Source organism: Drosophila hydei, unplaced genomic scaffold, assembly GCF_003285905.1.
Source record: "Drosophila hydei strain 15085-1641.00,03,60 unplaced genomic scaffold, DhydRS2 tig00008122-arrow-pilon, whole genome shotgun sequence".
NCBI classification, from domain to species: Eukaryota; Metazoa; Arthropoda; class Insecta; order Diptera; family Drosophilidae; genus Drosophila; species Drosophila hydei.
This window is the reverse complement of record NW_022045833.1, coordinates 1307851-1323437: the sequence shown is the minus strand read 5'-3', so window position 1 is coordinate 1323437 and position 15587 is coordinate 1307851. Positions and strand designations below refer to the sequence as shown.

Below are 15587 nucleotides of genomic sequence, written 5' to 3'. Positions count from 1 at the left end.
AAAACACGAATTTCTTATTTTCTTAAGTAAAAACGTTGTTTATAATTAATGAATTGTTTTTTGTTGTAATAGCACAGAATATAAAAAACTGTTCATGTAGGTACAATAGCTGCTTTGGCACACAAGCTATTGGTAGTAGAGCTCCAGATTCATGCCGTCGTGAATTTCATCTGCAAGTACCATAAAAGGCAGATTATTACTATTATGCCACATTATAATATTAAGTTAAATTACAATCTGATAGACGAATGGGATCCTTGTAGATAGTATACCACTTTTTCAGCACGATCTTCTCATGTTTCGTGCCAGTTTGTGCCGCTATTAATTTTTTAAGGTCGCCAATTGTATCGTCGGGGTTGCACTTCACACGCACCTGTAAAACAAATGGAAACATTAATTCGTGTTTTGATTAAAGAAAATTATTTCACCTTTTTGCCCAAACGATCATTGCAAGTTATTTCAATCATATTTATGTTCTGACTTTTTAATGCACAACAAATATAATTCGATAGCTGCGAATTCCGACCAAGGCTGCATCTTCGATATATTTCTACGTTGCCAGAATGTCGCAAAATTTATATGCAAAAATAAATAGACGCCGAATTGCAACATTAAAGACGATATTTTAAAATATTGCAAAGATGTCAATGATTCCATTTTTTCCGAATCTTAAGCCGACTGTGGCTAATCGTTTTTGGTTCGATATGACATCTGATGATGAGATGCAAACGAAGCGCTATGAGGACGAGCGTAGAAATTGGGTATGTCTCAAATAAATATATATGTATGTGAAATATTGAAGTTCAATTGTGTTCTATTTCAGCGTGAGTCTTTAAAGACAGCAGCTACCGACTTACAGCCACTGGGTAAGGTGCACACTATAACTGGCGTCGAAACGGATGACGAGGATGGTAAGTTGCAGCCATGCAGACATTTGAGAGATATTGATCTTTGCTTCCCACAGCCAACGATGATAGTGAAGACACCGATAGTCACGATGAGGAGGACGATGAGACAAACGATCGGGTCATTCCCGTTACACAGGACTTTTACTCAGCAGACGACATACAAATGAACGATGAGACCTCGCCCACAGCACCCTAAAAGGAAAGGCATTGCAGAGATACACCATTTAGTTAGAGCTAGTTACTGTTGCGATTACAAAGTTCCCTTTACAAACTGTAATAACAATTTTTCGTTTACTTTAAGCTTAAATAAATTATAAACACAATAAGCAAATGATAGTTGGTTATCATTATTATAGTCTGCTGCTAGTTGGGTGTTGGAGGGGGACTGGAGAGTTCACAGAGTCACAGAAAGGGTGTCGTACAATTCATCTACTTGTGAAGCGCTGCAGTCTCCAGTTTAGGCGCTGGCTTCGATGCTAAGCCCGAAAGCAATTTCTTGATCTCAGCAATGGCGCGACCCGGATTCAAGCCCTTCGGACAGGTGCGTGTGCAGTTCATGATGGTGTGGCAACGGTAGACACTGAAGGGATCCTTTAGCTTGCTCAGACGCTCCTCGGTGTTCTCGTCACGCGAATCAATGATCCAGCGATAGGCCTGCATTAGCACAGCCGGGCCAAGGTATTTCTCGGCATTCCACCAGTACGATGGGCAAGACGTGGAGCAGCAGGCGCACAGAATGCACTCGTATAGGCCATCCAACTTGGAGCGATCCTCCACAGATTGTAAGTACTGTGCCTTGCCCTTCTGCTCCCCGGCTTCGTTTCTGTGTCGGTTTTGCGTGTTAAAAATCAAACTGACGATAATCCCACTGTTACTCACTTGCGCTGCAGCCAGGGCTGAATATTCTTGTACTGCTCGTAGAAGTTATTCATGTCCGGCACCAGATCACGCACCACATACATATGTGGAAGCGGATACACCTTCAACGGCTTCGGGCTGGTCGCATCAATTTTGCTGATGCAAGCGAGCGTATTGGTGCCGCCAATATTCATGGCACACGAGCCGCAAATGCCCTCACGGCAAGACCGACGGAACGTCAGCGTTGGGTCCATCTCGTTCTTGATCTTGATCAACGCATCCAGCACCATGGGACCGCATTCACGCATGTTGATCTCATAGGTCTGCATGTAGGGCTTCTCGCCGGCATTGTCCGGATTCCAGCGATAGATTTCAAATTTCTTTATCTGTGGCTCCGGCACTGCCTTCGGTTGTGCCTGTTGCTCCAGCTGCGTTGTGCTGCTGATTGCACGCAACTACAAAAAAAAATTGATAGAGAATTAATTTGATAAATATTGGCGCTCTAGTCACGCCATAGGAATTTTTTTTTTTTTGACGAAAATGTTTACATAATCGCACTTTGTGTTATTTGTGCGACGCATTTGATTTGCATTTTATCTGGCATGAGCGCGAATTAGTTATGTTTTTATTATTTATTATATAACAATATTGACCAAAAATCGGCCACACACGCCCTCACGGCTCTGGAGGACGTTTTAAACAGCTTTGCAGCTCACCTGATGACGTGCGGCCAAGGAGCTGGCGCGGCTCAAAACTTGTCTGGCTTCGTTGACCAACATTTTTCTAATGAAATTGAAACGTCACTGCGTTTGCAATTTGTTAATTAATTAATCAAATAATACGTTGTTTTCCGACTGGAAAATTCAAGTTGCAATCGAGAAGTTTGCACGACGAACACCTCTCGAATAGAGTTGTCACCACGTACTAATTATGGGTCTAAAAAAGCTAGCGTAAAAAAGCTAAAAATACCAAATTATAACAAGCATACATTAATGTATAAGTTTATATAAAACTGATTATGTTACTAGATTACATATATAATAAATACTTTATGTAGTATTCAAAACAAACTTTAACATATATATTTAAATAATAGCCTTGCTGTTCTGAATACTTTAGTACAATACTATCGTATCAGCTGTCTATCGATAACACTACAACTTCAGTTAAGTGGGACCATCTATCTCAAATTTTGTCATTTCAAAATTCAAACGATGATTTTTATAGTAGTTTTTATTTTATTTTATATAGTAGTATAATATTTAAATAAATAATAAATAAGTTGTAGTTACAGATTTTTCGATACTTTATGCCACAAAAATTCGTTTATTTAAATTTGGCTAACTGTTTCAACCGCGCCTTGGTGTGTCTGATGTGGTGACGATTTTTCCAAGCTGGCGGGCAAAATATTTAGCTCTGCATTTGCCATATTTGCCTCATTTGCAGCTCGCTGCTGCATGGGAGGGTAGTTTGGTGGCATTCTATAAATAAAAACCGCAACATAAAAAATATCTTATCTGTACTTATATAGTTTAACCTACCCATTGAGGGGAGCGGGCATGCCCTGAACTTGCACTTGTATTTGGCTGTAAAATTCGATTTTATGCAAAATATTGTGTTTAAAGTAAACATTCGTTAACAACTCACCTAACAGCATGTGTTGGATATACATATGTAGTTGGATAACCATGAGATTGGTAGCTAGGAGGTGCGTAGTAAACGGGTGCCACAACGGCCTGTCCGTGTGTTGTAGCTACTCCACCTGGTGGAATGCGGCCCGCAGGAGCTGCAAAGTGTGGGACGTGGGAATTAAGGGAACTATAGCTATATAGATAGATAATCAATTCTTTACCTTCGTTGATCACATAGCCAATGCCTTCCTTCGCCTTTTGTTGTCGCCTAATTATAACTATAATCGAAACTATAAAAAATATTGAAGTGAGTATGGAGAGCGTGATTATAAAAGCTTCCATTTCATCAACAATATTAGATGTCAGCTTTTCGACTGGACAAAGCGAACTGGGCGAGCGAAATCGCCAAGTTCCCCGTTCATGTCTAATCAGAAACCAATATATAGCAGATATAGATAAGCGATATCTGCTATAAATTTGGCAGTACGACGAGAATTAGTCACAGTAAAGCAAATGCCAAGAGAACTGTTTATATCTGTATAAAGCCAAGAATATATATTGATAATGCAGATAGTAAAAGATTGCAATAACAAGAAACAAAAGAACGAAAATTCCCAAAAGATTATTATTAATAAAAAACGCAGAAATATGTTTATTCCAATAAAAACAATGCTAAGAGAGTCGAATAAAATGGAAACCTAAAAACATATTTCTATTATAATTCGATTCGTCTGAGCTGCGTTTATACCAATTAGATTAGTCTAAGCTAAGAAATGCATTCAGTCCAATTAGATTAGTTTAGAAACGACGTCACTACAGCTTGGCTGTAGACATTTCAAATTAGATTAATATAAGCGTTTACTCCTATTACAATTATTGAGGCTGAGGTTTTCAGTTTCCAATTGGAGCATGCAATACGGGGTAACATGGGTAGTTCAATTAGAACACAAATGAAGAAATTAATATATGCCAATTGGCATTGCATCAGCAAAGATGTGTGCCCGGTCCAACTAGAATATCAAAATTGAAGATATGTATTAAATCTCATTATAATGACAAAACAACGAAATTTGCTTAATCCAGTTAGAACTGGCATATTTAAAATTAGAATGTATACGAGCTAAAATATGATATAACCCAATTAGCATTTAGAAAGCCATAGGTGCGCTTGTGCTAATTAGAGCAGTGAATGCTATGAAATGTTTTTCTTAATATAAAAATAAAAATATAAACATTTTAAATATTTTATCCATAATTGAGAATTTTTAAAGCTTTATTTTTGTGCTAAAAGTGAAGTATTTCTAAATCTACTTGGAAACATAGGGGATAGGAAAAAGGTCTATAATTGGAATATTTGTACAATAATTTTGATTTTTTTTTTTAAATTTGATATTTAAAGTGAATGTTAACATTCAAAGCATTATTAAATAATAATAAAAATGAATAAATAATAACAAATTATTTAATTATTATATAAAAAATATTATATTATAAATAAAACCTATTTTTAAGCAATTTGTTTTATTATTTATTATTATTTAATTTGGATTTAAATATTTATATTTATTTAAAATTTATATTAAATATTATTGATTTAATAATAAATACATTTCAATTATTTATTAACAATTAATTAAAGACAGGTTAAGCTACAGCTAAGCATGGCAACAACTTGACAACTTGTCAAGTTTTAATTGAGCGACGACTGTGATAAATGCAATTCCTGCAGCAAGCCGCGAGAGTCTCTAAAAACAACAACAACAATTAAAACGAATCGGCGACATTTTAATGGCAATTGCCAAGTGCAGGCAGAACTATAAAGCGAAACTTCTTAAAAGCCATTTATGCTGCAAGACAAGAGCAGCGCGACTTCGTCAATTGTCCATTGACCTTTTGTTCAACTTGAAACAATGTGCCTTATATACAATACAAGAATATAACGGGATAGCGTTATATAGCAATGGGAAAGCAACAAGAAAAGCGAGCTTCAAACTTTCGGCCTCATTCTCACCTAGGCAAAGGACATTTTATTTATTTTTTTTTTATGCTCGCAAGGCATAAAAACCTCAGTTACAAAAGTTGGCAAAAGTACGAAAAAAATGTAACACAAATGTAAAAAAAATATACAAAAAGTTGCTCAATGTTAAAGCAAACAGAGCAGCGCACAAAAGTTGAGGGACGCCAAACAGCAAATGCGGGCGTAAATAGCCCATCCCCAACCACGCCTCCGCCCCCGCCCCCACATGCTACTCAAGCAAATACACATAAGTCTAAACAATGCAAAAACTTAAATAAAACGCTCGGCCAGGTGAGCGGCCAAGCAACGCGCCGACCCGCCCCTCAGCGCTCCAAAATGGCATTACAAAAGCCTCAAAACTTTAGACAACAACAGCTAGAGTTGGGGAAGGGCAGCGGGGCGAGGGGGCGTGGCTGAGTGCAAGTCTTTTCGTAAATTGTTCTGATTGAAATTCGAGTCGAAGCAGTGCATGCAAATGACGTCAATGATGACGAGAGCGCACAGCTAATTAGCCGAGCATACGAAAAACTGCCTCCAAACAAAAACAAGAGGAACAACTTTACAGTCCAAACGAGCGAATCCAAACAAATACGAATCGCTCGAGGGCGGTTTGGCCCGGAAAAAGCCGTAGACTACTTTCGAGGGTCACTTCAATGGCCAATGCCAGCAGCAGCAAAAAAATAAAGAAATAGACACAAAAAGTATTATGAAGTAGCCAAAGATTTGATACACTTGCCAGCAGGCAGATCAATAAATATAAGTGTTATAAATATAAAATATATAAACTTAACATTTTATAAACAAAGTTTCGTCTTAAACAAAATTAATTTTATAGAAATTATATTTTAAAGAATTTCAAGTTATTTTTTAGCTTTTACTGAATGTGCTTCAAAATATTTTATTTCAATCCAAAAACTGACTTCATTTTGTTTCTTTACAGCCTAGTCTCAGCTCTTACAGAAGTTGTATAAAAATTATTTTTAATTCCAAAAATCATTTAAATTTATTTTACTTCTGTCAATCTTATTCTCAGCTGTTCTGATAACCTGCTGGAAAAACTAGACTTTTCATATAAACAAGACTTGGCCATCTAGAAAGAAAGCCTCAAGTCAAAGCCCAACCAAAAACCAAAGGATTTGATATAGAATATGATATGATATATGATTTGATATAGAAAAAACTTTGGCATATGAAAATATTTTAACTATTATAACTGAGCTCTAAAGCGGCTATAAAATGCGGAACTTTCATAGAAAAATAATTTTTTTTTTAATATTTCTGAAATTTAAAACAAAAACAAATAAATATTAAGATATGCCAACTTATAAATAAAAGTAACAAGATTAACTCAAGGATACCAACTTGACTAAGCATAATCAAAACTAATGAAATCCCACGTGATTAGATGTTAAAGGTCCAAAAGCTAACAAACTGATATCAACTTTTCTTATCAGTATCAATCAAATGAGAATTTCACATTTTACTGGCTCAGTTTATTCGAATGCTCGCTGTGAGAGTATCGAGGGAAAAAGTTTGCCAAAATCAATAGAAAACTGTGTGAGCGAGCGCCGACTGAATGGGCTCGATAGACGTTTAGATTTTGGCAAATTGAGCGAACCACCCGATAAATGTTTTGTGGTGCGTCAAATATACATTTACGTCTGATATATGCCAGCCACCCTAGCCCCCCCTATAGTCACAGAGCCCCTGCTCAAGTTTTACTTTATCTGCTGCTGCTGCTGCTGCTGGCTATATCATGACGCACGCACATTGCCTCGATATATATAGATAGATTTACGTCTGTGTAACAGCATGAATAGCTTTGTATCAATGCTCCAGACAAACGCCTCTTTGCTTGCCTCTGCTTGTTCGATTGACAATATTGTCAAAGTTTTTTGTATGTGCATTAAAATGGCATTCATAAGGCGTCACATCCCTGGGGTGCCATAAAAAAGTGTCCATAGACACTAGACACAGCAAAGGGCAGGAAGAGACACCAGCCCAGACACAGTCAACTAAAGTCATGTAACTCCATGCCCTGTGCCATATCTAAATGAATTATTTATGCTCGCTTTGTGGTCTGTCGTTCGATTCTGTAAACATTGATTGCTGCTCGTTATGTCGGCTCTGGCATTTAATATATCATTAAAGTTGCAATGGGGCCTCACTTGTTGCCGCTGCCAATTTGTTGCTCTTTCAGTTTATTGCGCATACGACGCGTGGCACGAACTCGGCTCAAATTTGTCAACCGACATTGGATACTACTAAAACTGGTTAAGCACCAATTTATCTAGCTGAAAGTGGTATTTAAACTGTCTCTCTCTCTGCCAATCGACGAGTGAATTAGCAAACAGTTAACATGTTCGAGTGCTTTTTGGCATTCGAGTGCAATTAAAGTCAGCTGAAAGTGCTTATATCAAATGACATTAAAGCTCGATTTAATTGATATAATTTTAGATTTCTTGGAATGTTTTTTGGCCGAAAAATATCTTTGAACTAATTTGTAAACAATATACTAAACAGACTTCACAAAACTGATCTGCTTGTGGCTGTTGTCCAGGTTACTCTGGAGGCCAATCAATTGAATTTGCTATCAAAGACTGGCTTCTAACAACTAGCATTTTATGCACACGATGAGTCAACTTCTTAAGAAGCCAACAATTTGACCTTGAATTGACGTTAGATTCTGGCCGTCACTTGAAGGAGAAATACTCTACAAAGCAGCTTCCATGTGGTGCCTCTTAGGCGGCATCTTTCGTGGCATCTTAAAGGTCATACTAAAGGTTGAAGCTTCACTTAGATGCTTGAAGCAGCTTAACGCTATTAATGAAAGATTTGGTCTTAGTTTTTTAGGTATATAGATATATATATATATATGACTCTATATATATATATATATATAGTAACCAACATAGATTTCGCTCTCAGTTCAAGCACATTAAAGCTAAAAGCTCCACTGCTTTATTTATGTATAGAAACTTTCCTAAAGTTAGAGCTCTCTTTAGGCACATTAAAGCTAATACCTTATGCTAAAAACTGCACTGCATTAGCTTTAAGGCTTTATATAGAAAGCTATATACTTCAAGCACATTAAAGCTCATACTTAAAGCTTAAATTGGGTATATAGCTATATAAGGAAACCTACTTAAATCTCGATTTTCGCTATATACTTCAAGCACATTAAAGCTCATACTTAAAGCTTAAATTAGGTATATAGCTATATAAGGAAACCTACTTAAATCTCGCTTTTAGTTCAAGCATATTAAAGCTTAAAGCTACACCGCATTATATGTGTAAACCTACTTAGAGTTAGCCCTCACTTCAGGCACATTAAAGCTAATACTTCAAGCTGCAGTGCATTAGCTTAAAATCAATACACAGAAAACCTACTTAGACTAGGCTTTCGCTTCAACTTGCGCTAATCCTCACCTCAAGTTAAGCCTTGTCAGAAGCAACTCCAGCCTAGCTGAAAGCCCATTTCATAAGTGCATAGCTCTGATACTTAATGCTAGGGTAACAGGTGTCCAGCTCGTAAATGTCAGCAAGGGCATTGAGTGTAAAATCTTGTTGTAATTTAAAGAAAAAGACAATTTTATGTGCGCTGCTGTTTGATGTACATTTTCATTAGACGCTTTCTCAAGTGCATCAAATTTTATGAGCCCGACAAGCGAAGCGAAATGAAATGAAATGAAATAAAAAGTGAAGAAAAAACGAAACTTAAACAGCGCGCAGGACGGCATTTTAAAGTAAAGAAGAAACAGCTGGGAATGTGCACACCTGCGTGTAGGTGTCTTACCGTTAGGTGAGCAAAATAGAAAAAAAGAAAACGGAGCTGGTGACAGCGTCTATCTGGCTATGAAATCGCTGAGCTTGTTTTTAATTTCAATCAACTTATGCGGGACAGGCGCGTGTAATTCAAGGATTCAAGGCACCAATGCCTCAAGGATTTCTCTATATGCCGCACAGCGCAGAAACTATTTATCAACCGTGATGGCGACAAGTTGTCGCCGAGCCACACGCCAACTGCCTGTCGACTTACAACAAAAAGTTGTCAGTTAGCAGCGCACAAACAAGTTATCAAAAGCGCATCATCACAGTTGTAGTTGTTGTTGTTGCTGGAAGAGGATATGGGCTGAGTTGATGATGCTTCAGTCACGCGCCAGGATCTCAGATAGCAGCACGTACAAAATTCAATACGAGAGAGACTACAACTGGCCACAGTCCGGACACGAACAGCATAAATGCGAACAGCCATGCTGACAACTCTCTCTCTCTCTCTCTCTCTCTCTCACTCTCCCACTACTTTCTCTGTTTCCTTGAATGGTGTCAACTTTAATCTTGGGCTCACAAGATAGGCCCGCCCCTGCGCTATCCTAGCAACTGCTTAAATATTCGTGGAATCTGCATAATATCTGTCTCTCTGTGGCAGACAAAACAATATGCTTTCGCCTTCATCCTTTTTTTCTTTTTTTTGATTTCAGGCCGTACAAATGACCATTTAAAAGGCATTTTGGTATCCTTGACTTAACTTGGCTTAAGTTCAGGTTCAGTTTATGCTCGGGAAAGCCGCTTACAGCTCAATTTCCCTAACAAGAAGTTTCGTGCTTCAACTTTAATTTTGTGTGCTTCATAAACTTCATATGGCTTTATGACTGTAAATCTGCATTACCCCAAAAGCATAAAAGAGTTAACTGAATGCTGTGTGAATGCATTAAGGGTGGCAGCCGCCTCTGGGGCAGCCAAACTTTTTTTATTATACCATAAATTTAAGTACTCTCAACCTCATTTCCGTTTTATAATACTTAGCAAAAATTGGTGCGAGCATCTATCTAATTGTCTACTCATTAAAGTTTAAGCTGCAAAAGCTTCTGCAAATATTTTATTCACTTTACTTAACTCATATAGAGTCGAGGTTACGTAAAAGGAAGAGCGCTAGTCTTTAGAAGAACTTAATGAATATAAGTTATAATAATAAGTTTATGCCAGCTGAGCTCAAGTTATACAGAAAATGTATATTTAAAAGTTAGCTAATGTAACATTAATTATTTTATTATTTATTTGAATTTAAAATTTAAATTGAATTCATATTAAATTGTCTTTTAAAACAGCTTAGCATATAAGATATTCCTAATGAATTGCAAACTTTGCCTATAGAAAGAGTTCTTAGAGCTGGCTCCACATTCAGATAAGTGTGCTGTAGGTTAAGGGTGCCGGACTAGAAGTAACCCCACGTGCCATGTCAGCTTAGCATTTGTATATATACTTAAAAAAAAATATATATATATATAAGAAAAATTAACAAAACTTGGTTGTTCATAAAAAAGTAGTGACTACTTTCATAAATAACTAAAAAAACATTTTTAATTATAAAAGGAAAAAATTGTTTTTTTCTTTTTAATTATTTTTATGAAGAACTAAATTCAGTTAATAGGAAACTATACCAAATTCTAGCCTAAATTTGCCACAAAAAATATATATAAATTAAAATATAATATATAATATAATATAAAATATAGCATTATTTATATAAATTAATAAAAGTTTCAAATTGTTTACAAAATATTGCGTTTATAACTAAATTTTGTGCTTCAACATTTGCTACTATTTTCTTGAACAAATGTGTGTAGTTAGTGAAACGTTCATGATATTTTTATGTGTACTTTAGAAGCATCTAAATACTAAGCTTGAAAACTCCAATCAGTTCAAGATGCACAGATGTGAAAAATATAAGTTCGATATCGATTTTTATCGATTTTGTGTACACTTGTGTTTACGTCTTTTGCAAGCCTCTAAGAACTTAGAAAACTCATTTTTTGAGATCTTACTCAGAGATATTTTATTGCAGTGCATAAGTTGCCAAACTTAGCGTATATACCCTGCTTAAATAAACTCTGTCATAAATGAAAATGATTAGATTATGTCAAAATTAAGGCTTTGATTGACCATTAACAAAACACTTGCCGCTCGTAAAAAGCCCATAAAAACCTTAATATGCCCAGAAAAAAATAGTAAAGGACAAACAGATTAAGTTCGTTTGACACATGCGCTGCTAGGCACGCGATACAAAAGAGAAGTTTATCAGCCAAAGTTGTAAAATACATATTTGGCTAATAAGACAACTGAAGCTCGTTAAGTATTTATGTTAATTAGAGCATAAACTGAGTTTTTATTTGACAGCTGAACAATACTCGTGGTAGCACAATTTAAGGCACATTCGTGGCTAATGTGAGCAATAAAATTTATGCAACTATCTTTATGAAGGACCAAGCCAACACTCAGCCACTGCCTTGGCAAATTATTCAAATTAATTTACATATTTTAGTTGAAAAGTTTTCATTAAATTCTCATAAATAAATGAGACGCTAAGTAGGTCAAGACGATAAGCGCAGGCAGAACGTCAACTTAACTTATGCAAATAGAAAGCAAAGTAAACTAACCTTGAATATAGTATATATATATATATTTATTTATATATGCTATATATGTTTTTATTTACAGTAGCTGGCCGAGTATGAGTTGGCAACAAATGTTTACGCATTTAACGGACGCTGGCGGCCTTGATTAAATGGCCAAACACGACAAAAGCGGCAAATTGATGAAATTTCAGCAATAGCAAAAACAAATACGAGGTGCAGTTGAAAAGTTGTCAAGAATTGACAAAGGAAACGCCTGAAGATATTGGTTTTACACAAAGTGCCAACTCTGTAGAACTTAAAATAGAAGATTCAAATTAAAAAACTAAATCAGCAATAAAAAAAATTTGGAGTCAATTTAGAAGTTGTCAAGCGATAGAAAAAGAAAAAGTTATTGTTTATCCATAACATCTGGCTAGAAGCCAAACTATCTGAAGAGAAAACTCATAAAAAGAGATTTAAAAAATAGCAATTCTGATTTAAAGTAATTGAAAAAGTTAATGCTTAGATTATGATTAACATTCAGTTAGCTCTGGCAGCCCTCGCATGAATATTTACCTAAAGGCGGGCTAATCAAACAGTTGCCAACAAAGCAGTTAAGCTAACAGAAGGCGCCCGCACAATGAGCTGCGTAAACAGACAAGTAGAATCACAGTTATGCTACGCAGCAGCAGCAGCAGCAGTAAACGTAGATGCCTACTTAATATAGGTCCCTGAACGAGCAGCCATAGCCAGAGAGCGGAACAGAGAGTGAGACGGGCGAGTCTTACTGTGATTTTCATGCGTATGCGATAAGCGTCGCATAAACGCAATAAGCTGCAAATAATCAGCGGAAAGACAAGAAATCTACACAGCACATAACCTCGCACACACACACGCACACAGTCACCTGGCAAAGTGGCCATAAAAAGTTGAAGGCGCGCAGAAAAGTATGCTACGTTTTTGCTTTAATGGTCGAAACGCTTCACTTGCTCCCGTTTCAGCTTCAGTGCGAGTTCCAGCTTAGCTTCGCTAGCGGAAAGTTCGTTTATTAAAGCATTGACTCGGGCCGGTTGTTGCCGCTTTATGCAAATGTATGTAAAGTGTTAAAGCGATGCCAAACAATTTAGCTGAAACCCCAAATGAAGTGAGAAAAATAAAATTAAAGCGCACACACAACTACAAGCTCTCAGCTATACGTAGCTATTGTGTGTGTGTGAAATAAAAGGGCCAGGCTGCGTGTAAGGTAAACAAAATGTAAATTGTTTTGGCGTTTTCACTTAATTTTCTTCACTTCTCCCCACTCTCTACAGTCGCCTTATTCCCGTTTGTGTGTGTTTGCCCAATGCCAATCACTGATAATGCGTAGTCGTTCGTTGCACTCGCTGTGCAGGGTTTTTTTTAGATTTAATGCCCAGTCGAAAAACCCATCAAAAGCTAGCGCCGAACGCTATTGAACCTGCCAGCACATTTCTTGAGCTGCTAAATTAGCATTTCGCTGAAACACGTGGCGTATGCGTAATGTTGGTCGTTGAGGTAGTTAAGGGCGAGGCAGCAAAAATTTGCTGATATTTATAGATTGTTAGTCTGAAATTTGAAATAAATTATAGTAAGTTAGCAGGTTTACAGGGTGCGTGGGAATTTTCTTAATTTTTGCCTTACTGCTTGACATGGCCAATGCAGAGAGATAAGTCTAGATCGATTCAGCTCGCTGTTTGTTGATTAGCTATGTATATTTTCTGGAGACTGCCTAGCCTCCTTCTGTATGTTGCTTAGATTTGCAATATGTTTAAGGCATACAAATATATATACAAATATTTTCAATTATGTACATTTTACAGGCTTTAGGTCAAATACTTGTTGCTTAACAACAAATTAACAAGATTTAATGCACAAAATGTGCGCAGATTGGCTGTAGAGCTATTTCAAGATGCTACCAGTTTCAGAGCCTGCTATCGATTGGTGCGGCTTCGTTTTGCTACTCCTGTCAAGTCTTCATAATTTGGGAATTATATGACTGCGCATGGAAGCGTTAAGCCTTGCTAATTTGTTGTTAAGTAATAATCAACAAATAGATGACATAAAGCTTACACAAATAATATAAATTTAATACAGAAGTCACTAAGCGACAATTATAATATAAATAAGTAGGAAACAGACAACAACAAAAAAGAAATTAAATTAAATTAAAAATATATTTTTAATTTTATGGTAATTTAAGCTTGTGTAACTCTAAAAGAAACAAAATATTTATTATTTATGCCAGCCCAAGAAAAGGCATAAATTGATTAAAATCAATCAAAACTAACAAGTTAAACACACACTCAGAGGAAACAGATTATCTGTTAGTTAAGCCAAAAGCCTGCATCATTAAAATTTACTTAACTAAATAAAACAAATATAAAAGGTTTTCTATCAACTTGTTTCTTCTTCTTGCCTCAAGCTATCAAATCAAATCAAGCGCAAATAAACGCAATGGTTTTTCTACAATTTTAATAAGCCAAAAGTTAAGGCAATGAGCCTAATGAGCTCAGTGAAATGTGTTTTAAAATTAACTCTTGACTAACGACGGCAGCAACAGCAACAACAACAACAACAACTGTTTGCAAATTGTCAGCAATGTTGTCCTTGGCTGGCAGCTGTTGCTTAGCACACGACAAGCTCATAATTGCGCATATAATTTGGCAAGCAGCTTAAGATGGCTAAAAGCTAGCGACGGCCAAGGCTAAGAAAATACGCTAGCGCAGAGCTGCGGGGAAACACTGATGATTGCCTCAATAATTAACGAACTCAAAATCAAGACAGAGCGTAAAAGTGGCCAGGCGCGCAGCAAAAAGGAAGCTAAGCGAGTGAAGTCAGTCAAGGGAATGGCATGCACACACACAAAGGCACACTCCCTCACACACACACACACACACAGGCACGCACGTAGGGAGCGTGATGTTGTCATCTGCATGCAGCCAGGCAAATGCCAAGGCGCTTGTCGCTGCTAACAGTACTACAAGGCGTGCCACGCCCACATTTCACACTTGACACCGTTGACGTCGCAAATGTTGCTACTAAAAAACTAATTTCTCGCACTGCTGCGCATAATTTTATGCAATTGTATACCAAATTGAATTGTAAACTTCTCAAACGCTCCAAAAAGGAACTTTATATAAATAAATATATGCATAAATGCATATTTATATATATATATATATGTATGTATATGCTTTAAAATTTTAATTGCATTTGCATCACTCTTTGTTATTACCGTCATGCATTTTTTTTTCACAAAGTCTTTTGGGCATTTCATGCAATTATCAGCGTTAATTATGGCTGGCTGTGCGACACATGGCGTATGCGTAATATGTAAAAGGCGAAACCCAATTATGGTCGGGCGGCACAGCTTAAAGCTTAAGTCTTTAAGCATATTTTAAGGGCACACAAATTAAAGTTGAAGATACAATTCAAGCACAACATTAGCATTAGTCGGGTCTGCTTATTTACTATGTTTGATGCCTTCATCTCAGCCTCAGCATACAAAAAGATCGAGTATAAGAAAATAATTTGTGTCTCATGCTATTTTAATGTAATTTTTAAAGCAAAAAGCATGTTTTATTAGTGAGTAGAATGTGCCTAGTTGATAATGCAGAGCAAAATTTAGTGCAGCTTCAACACTATAAGAGCTGAGCGCTTTTAATTAAACAAATTGTTTATTATTTGTTATTTATTATATTTATTTTTAGCTGTATATAAATTATCATATAAGTGCGCTTAGCACGTTTATTTAATTATT

At 36.5% G+C, this 15587-nt stretch overlaps 4 protein-coding genes across 5 annotated transcripts in view; 1 reads left to right on the top strand and 3 right to left on the bottom strand.

The window, feature by feature from the left end:
- Positions 1-25: 25 nt before the first annotated feature.
- Positions 26-526, bottom strand: LOC111601874 (ubiquitin-like protein 5). The gene is made up of 3 exons (XM_023318752.2): positions 429-526; positions 235-373; positions 26-170 (listed from the first exon to the last, which is right to left on the bottom strand). The coding sequence occupies exons 1-3, from the start codon at positions 465-467 to the stop codon at positions 127-129; spliced, it is 222 nt and encodes a 73-aa protein (XP_023174520.1). The 5' UTR covers positions 468-526; the 3' UTR covers positions 26-126.
- Positions 527-557: 31 nt separating this feature from the next.
- On the top strand, positions 558-1239 carry LOC111601804 (anaphase-promoting complex subunit 15). The gene is made up of 3 exons (XM_023318634.2): positions 558-761; positions 824-911; positions 965-1239. The coding sequence occupies exons 1-3, from the start codon at positions 642-644 to the stop codon at positions 1102-1104; spliced, it is 348 nt and encodes a 115-aa protein (XP_023174402.1). The 5' UTR covers positions 558-641; the 3' UTR covers positions 1105-1239.
- On the bottom strand, positions 1181-2693 carry LOC111601542 (succinate dehydrogenase [ubiquinone] iron-sulfur subunit, mitochondrial). The gene is made up of 3 exons (XM_023318216.2): positions 2483-2693; positions 1788-2221; positions 1181-1731 (listed from the first exon to the last, which is right to left on the bottom strand). Exons 1-3 carry the CDS (start codon positions 2543-2545, stop codon positions 1338-1340), a joined length of 891 nt encoding a protein of 296 aa, XP_023173984.2. The 5' UTR covers positions 2546-2693; the 3' UTR covers positions 1181-1337.
- Positions 2694-3053: 360 nt separating this feature from the next.
- Positions 3054-15587, bottom strand: part of LOC111601628 — a 60108-nt gene continuing 47574 nt past the window's right edge. Inside the window, exons 3-6 of one of the 2 annotated variants that reach the window (XR_002751571.2) lie at positions 3619-3687; positions 3414-3552; positions 3308-3352; positions 3054-3247 (exon numbers count right to left, since the gene is read on the bottom strand). Coding sequence is in view for 1 of the 2 variants with exons in the window: in XM_023318336.2 (XP_023174104.2) it covers positions 3097-3247; positions 3308-3352; positions 3414-3552; positions 3619-3739 (456 nt within the window). In the remaining variant the exon portion in view is untranslated. Of the gene's footprint in view, positions 3248-3307; positions 3353-3413; positions 3553-3618; positions 3793-15587 lie in introns of those variants that run through there. The other variant, XM_023318336.2, reaches the window with a different exon arrangement.

Excerpts from the sequence above, each read along its gene's own strand:
- LOC111601874 (XM_023318752.2), bottom strand. The coding sequence starts at position 467 with ATGATTGAAATAACTTGCAATGATCGTTTGGGCAAAAAG. Across the intron at positions 374-428 it reads ATGATCGTTTGGGCAAAAAG|GTGCGTGTGAAGTGCAACCC; the intron begins GTGAAATAATTT and ends TTTGTTTTACAG. Across the intron at positions 171-234 it reads TCCCATTCGTCTATCAGATT|ATGAAATTCACGACGGCATG; the intron begins GTAATTTAACTT and ends TGGTACTTGCAG.
- LOC111601804 (XM_023318634.2), top strand. The coding sequence starts at position 642 with ATGTCAATGATTCCATTTTTTCCGAATCTTAAGCCGACTGTGGCTAAT. Across the intron at positions 762-823 it reads AGGACGAGCGTAGAAATTGG|CGTGAGTCTTTAAAGACAGC; the intron begins GTATGTCTCAAA and ends GTTCTATTTCAG. Across the intron at positions 912-964 it reads CGAAACGGATGACGAGGATG|CCAACGATGATAGTGAAGAC; the intron begins GTAAGTTGCAGC and ends TGCTTCCCACAG.
- LOC111601542 (XM_023318216.2), bottom strand. The coding sequence starts at position 2,545 with ATGTTGGTCAACGAAGCCAGACAAGTTTTGAGCCGCGCCAGCTCCTTG. Across the intron at positions 2,222-2,482 it reads CCTTGGCCGCACGTCATCAG|TTGCGTGCAATCAGCAGCAC; the intron begins GTGAGCTGCAAA and ends TTTTTTTTGTAG. Across the intron at positions 1,732-1,787 it reads CAGCCCTGGCTGCAGCGCAA|AAACGAAGCCGGGGAGCAGA; the intron begins GTGAGTAACAGT and ends AAACCGACACAG.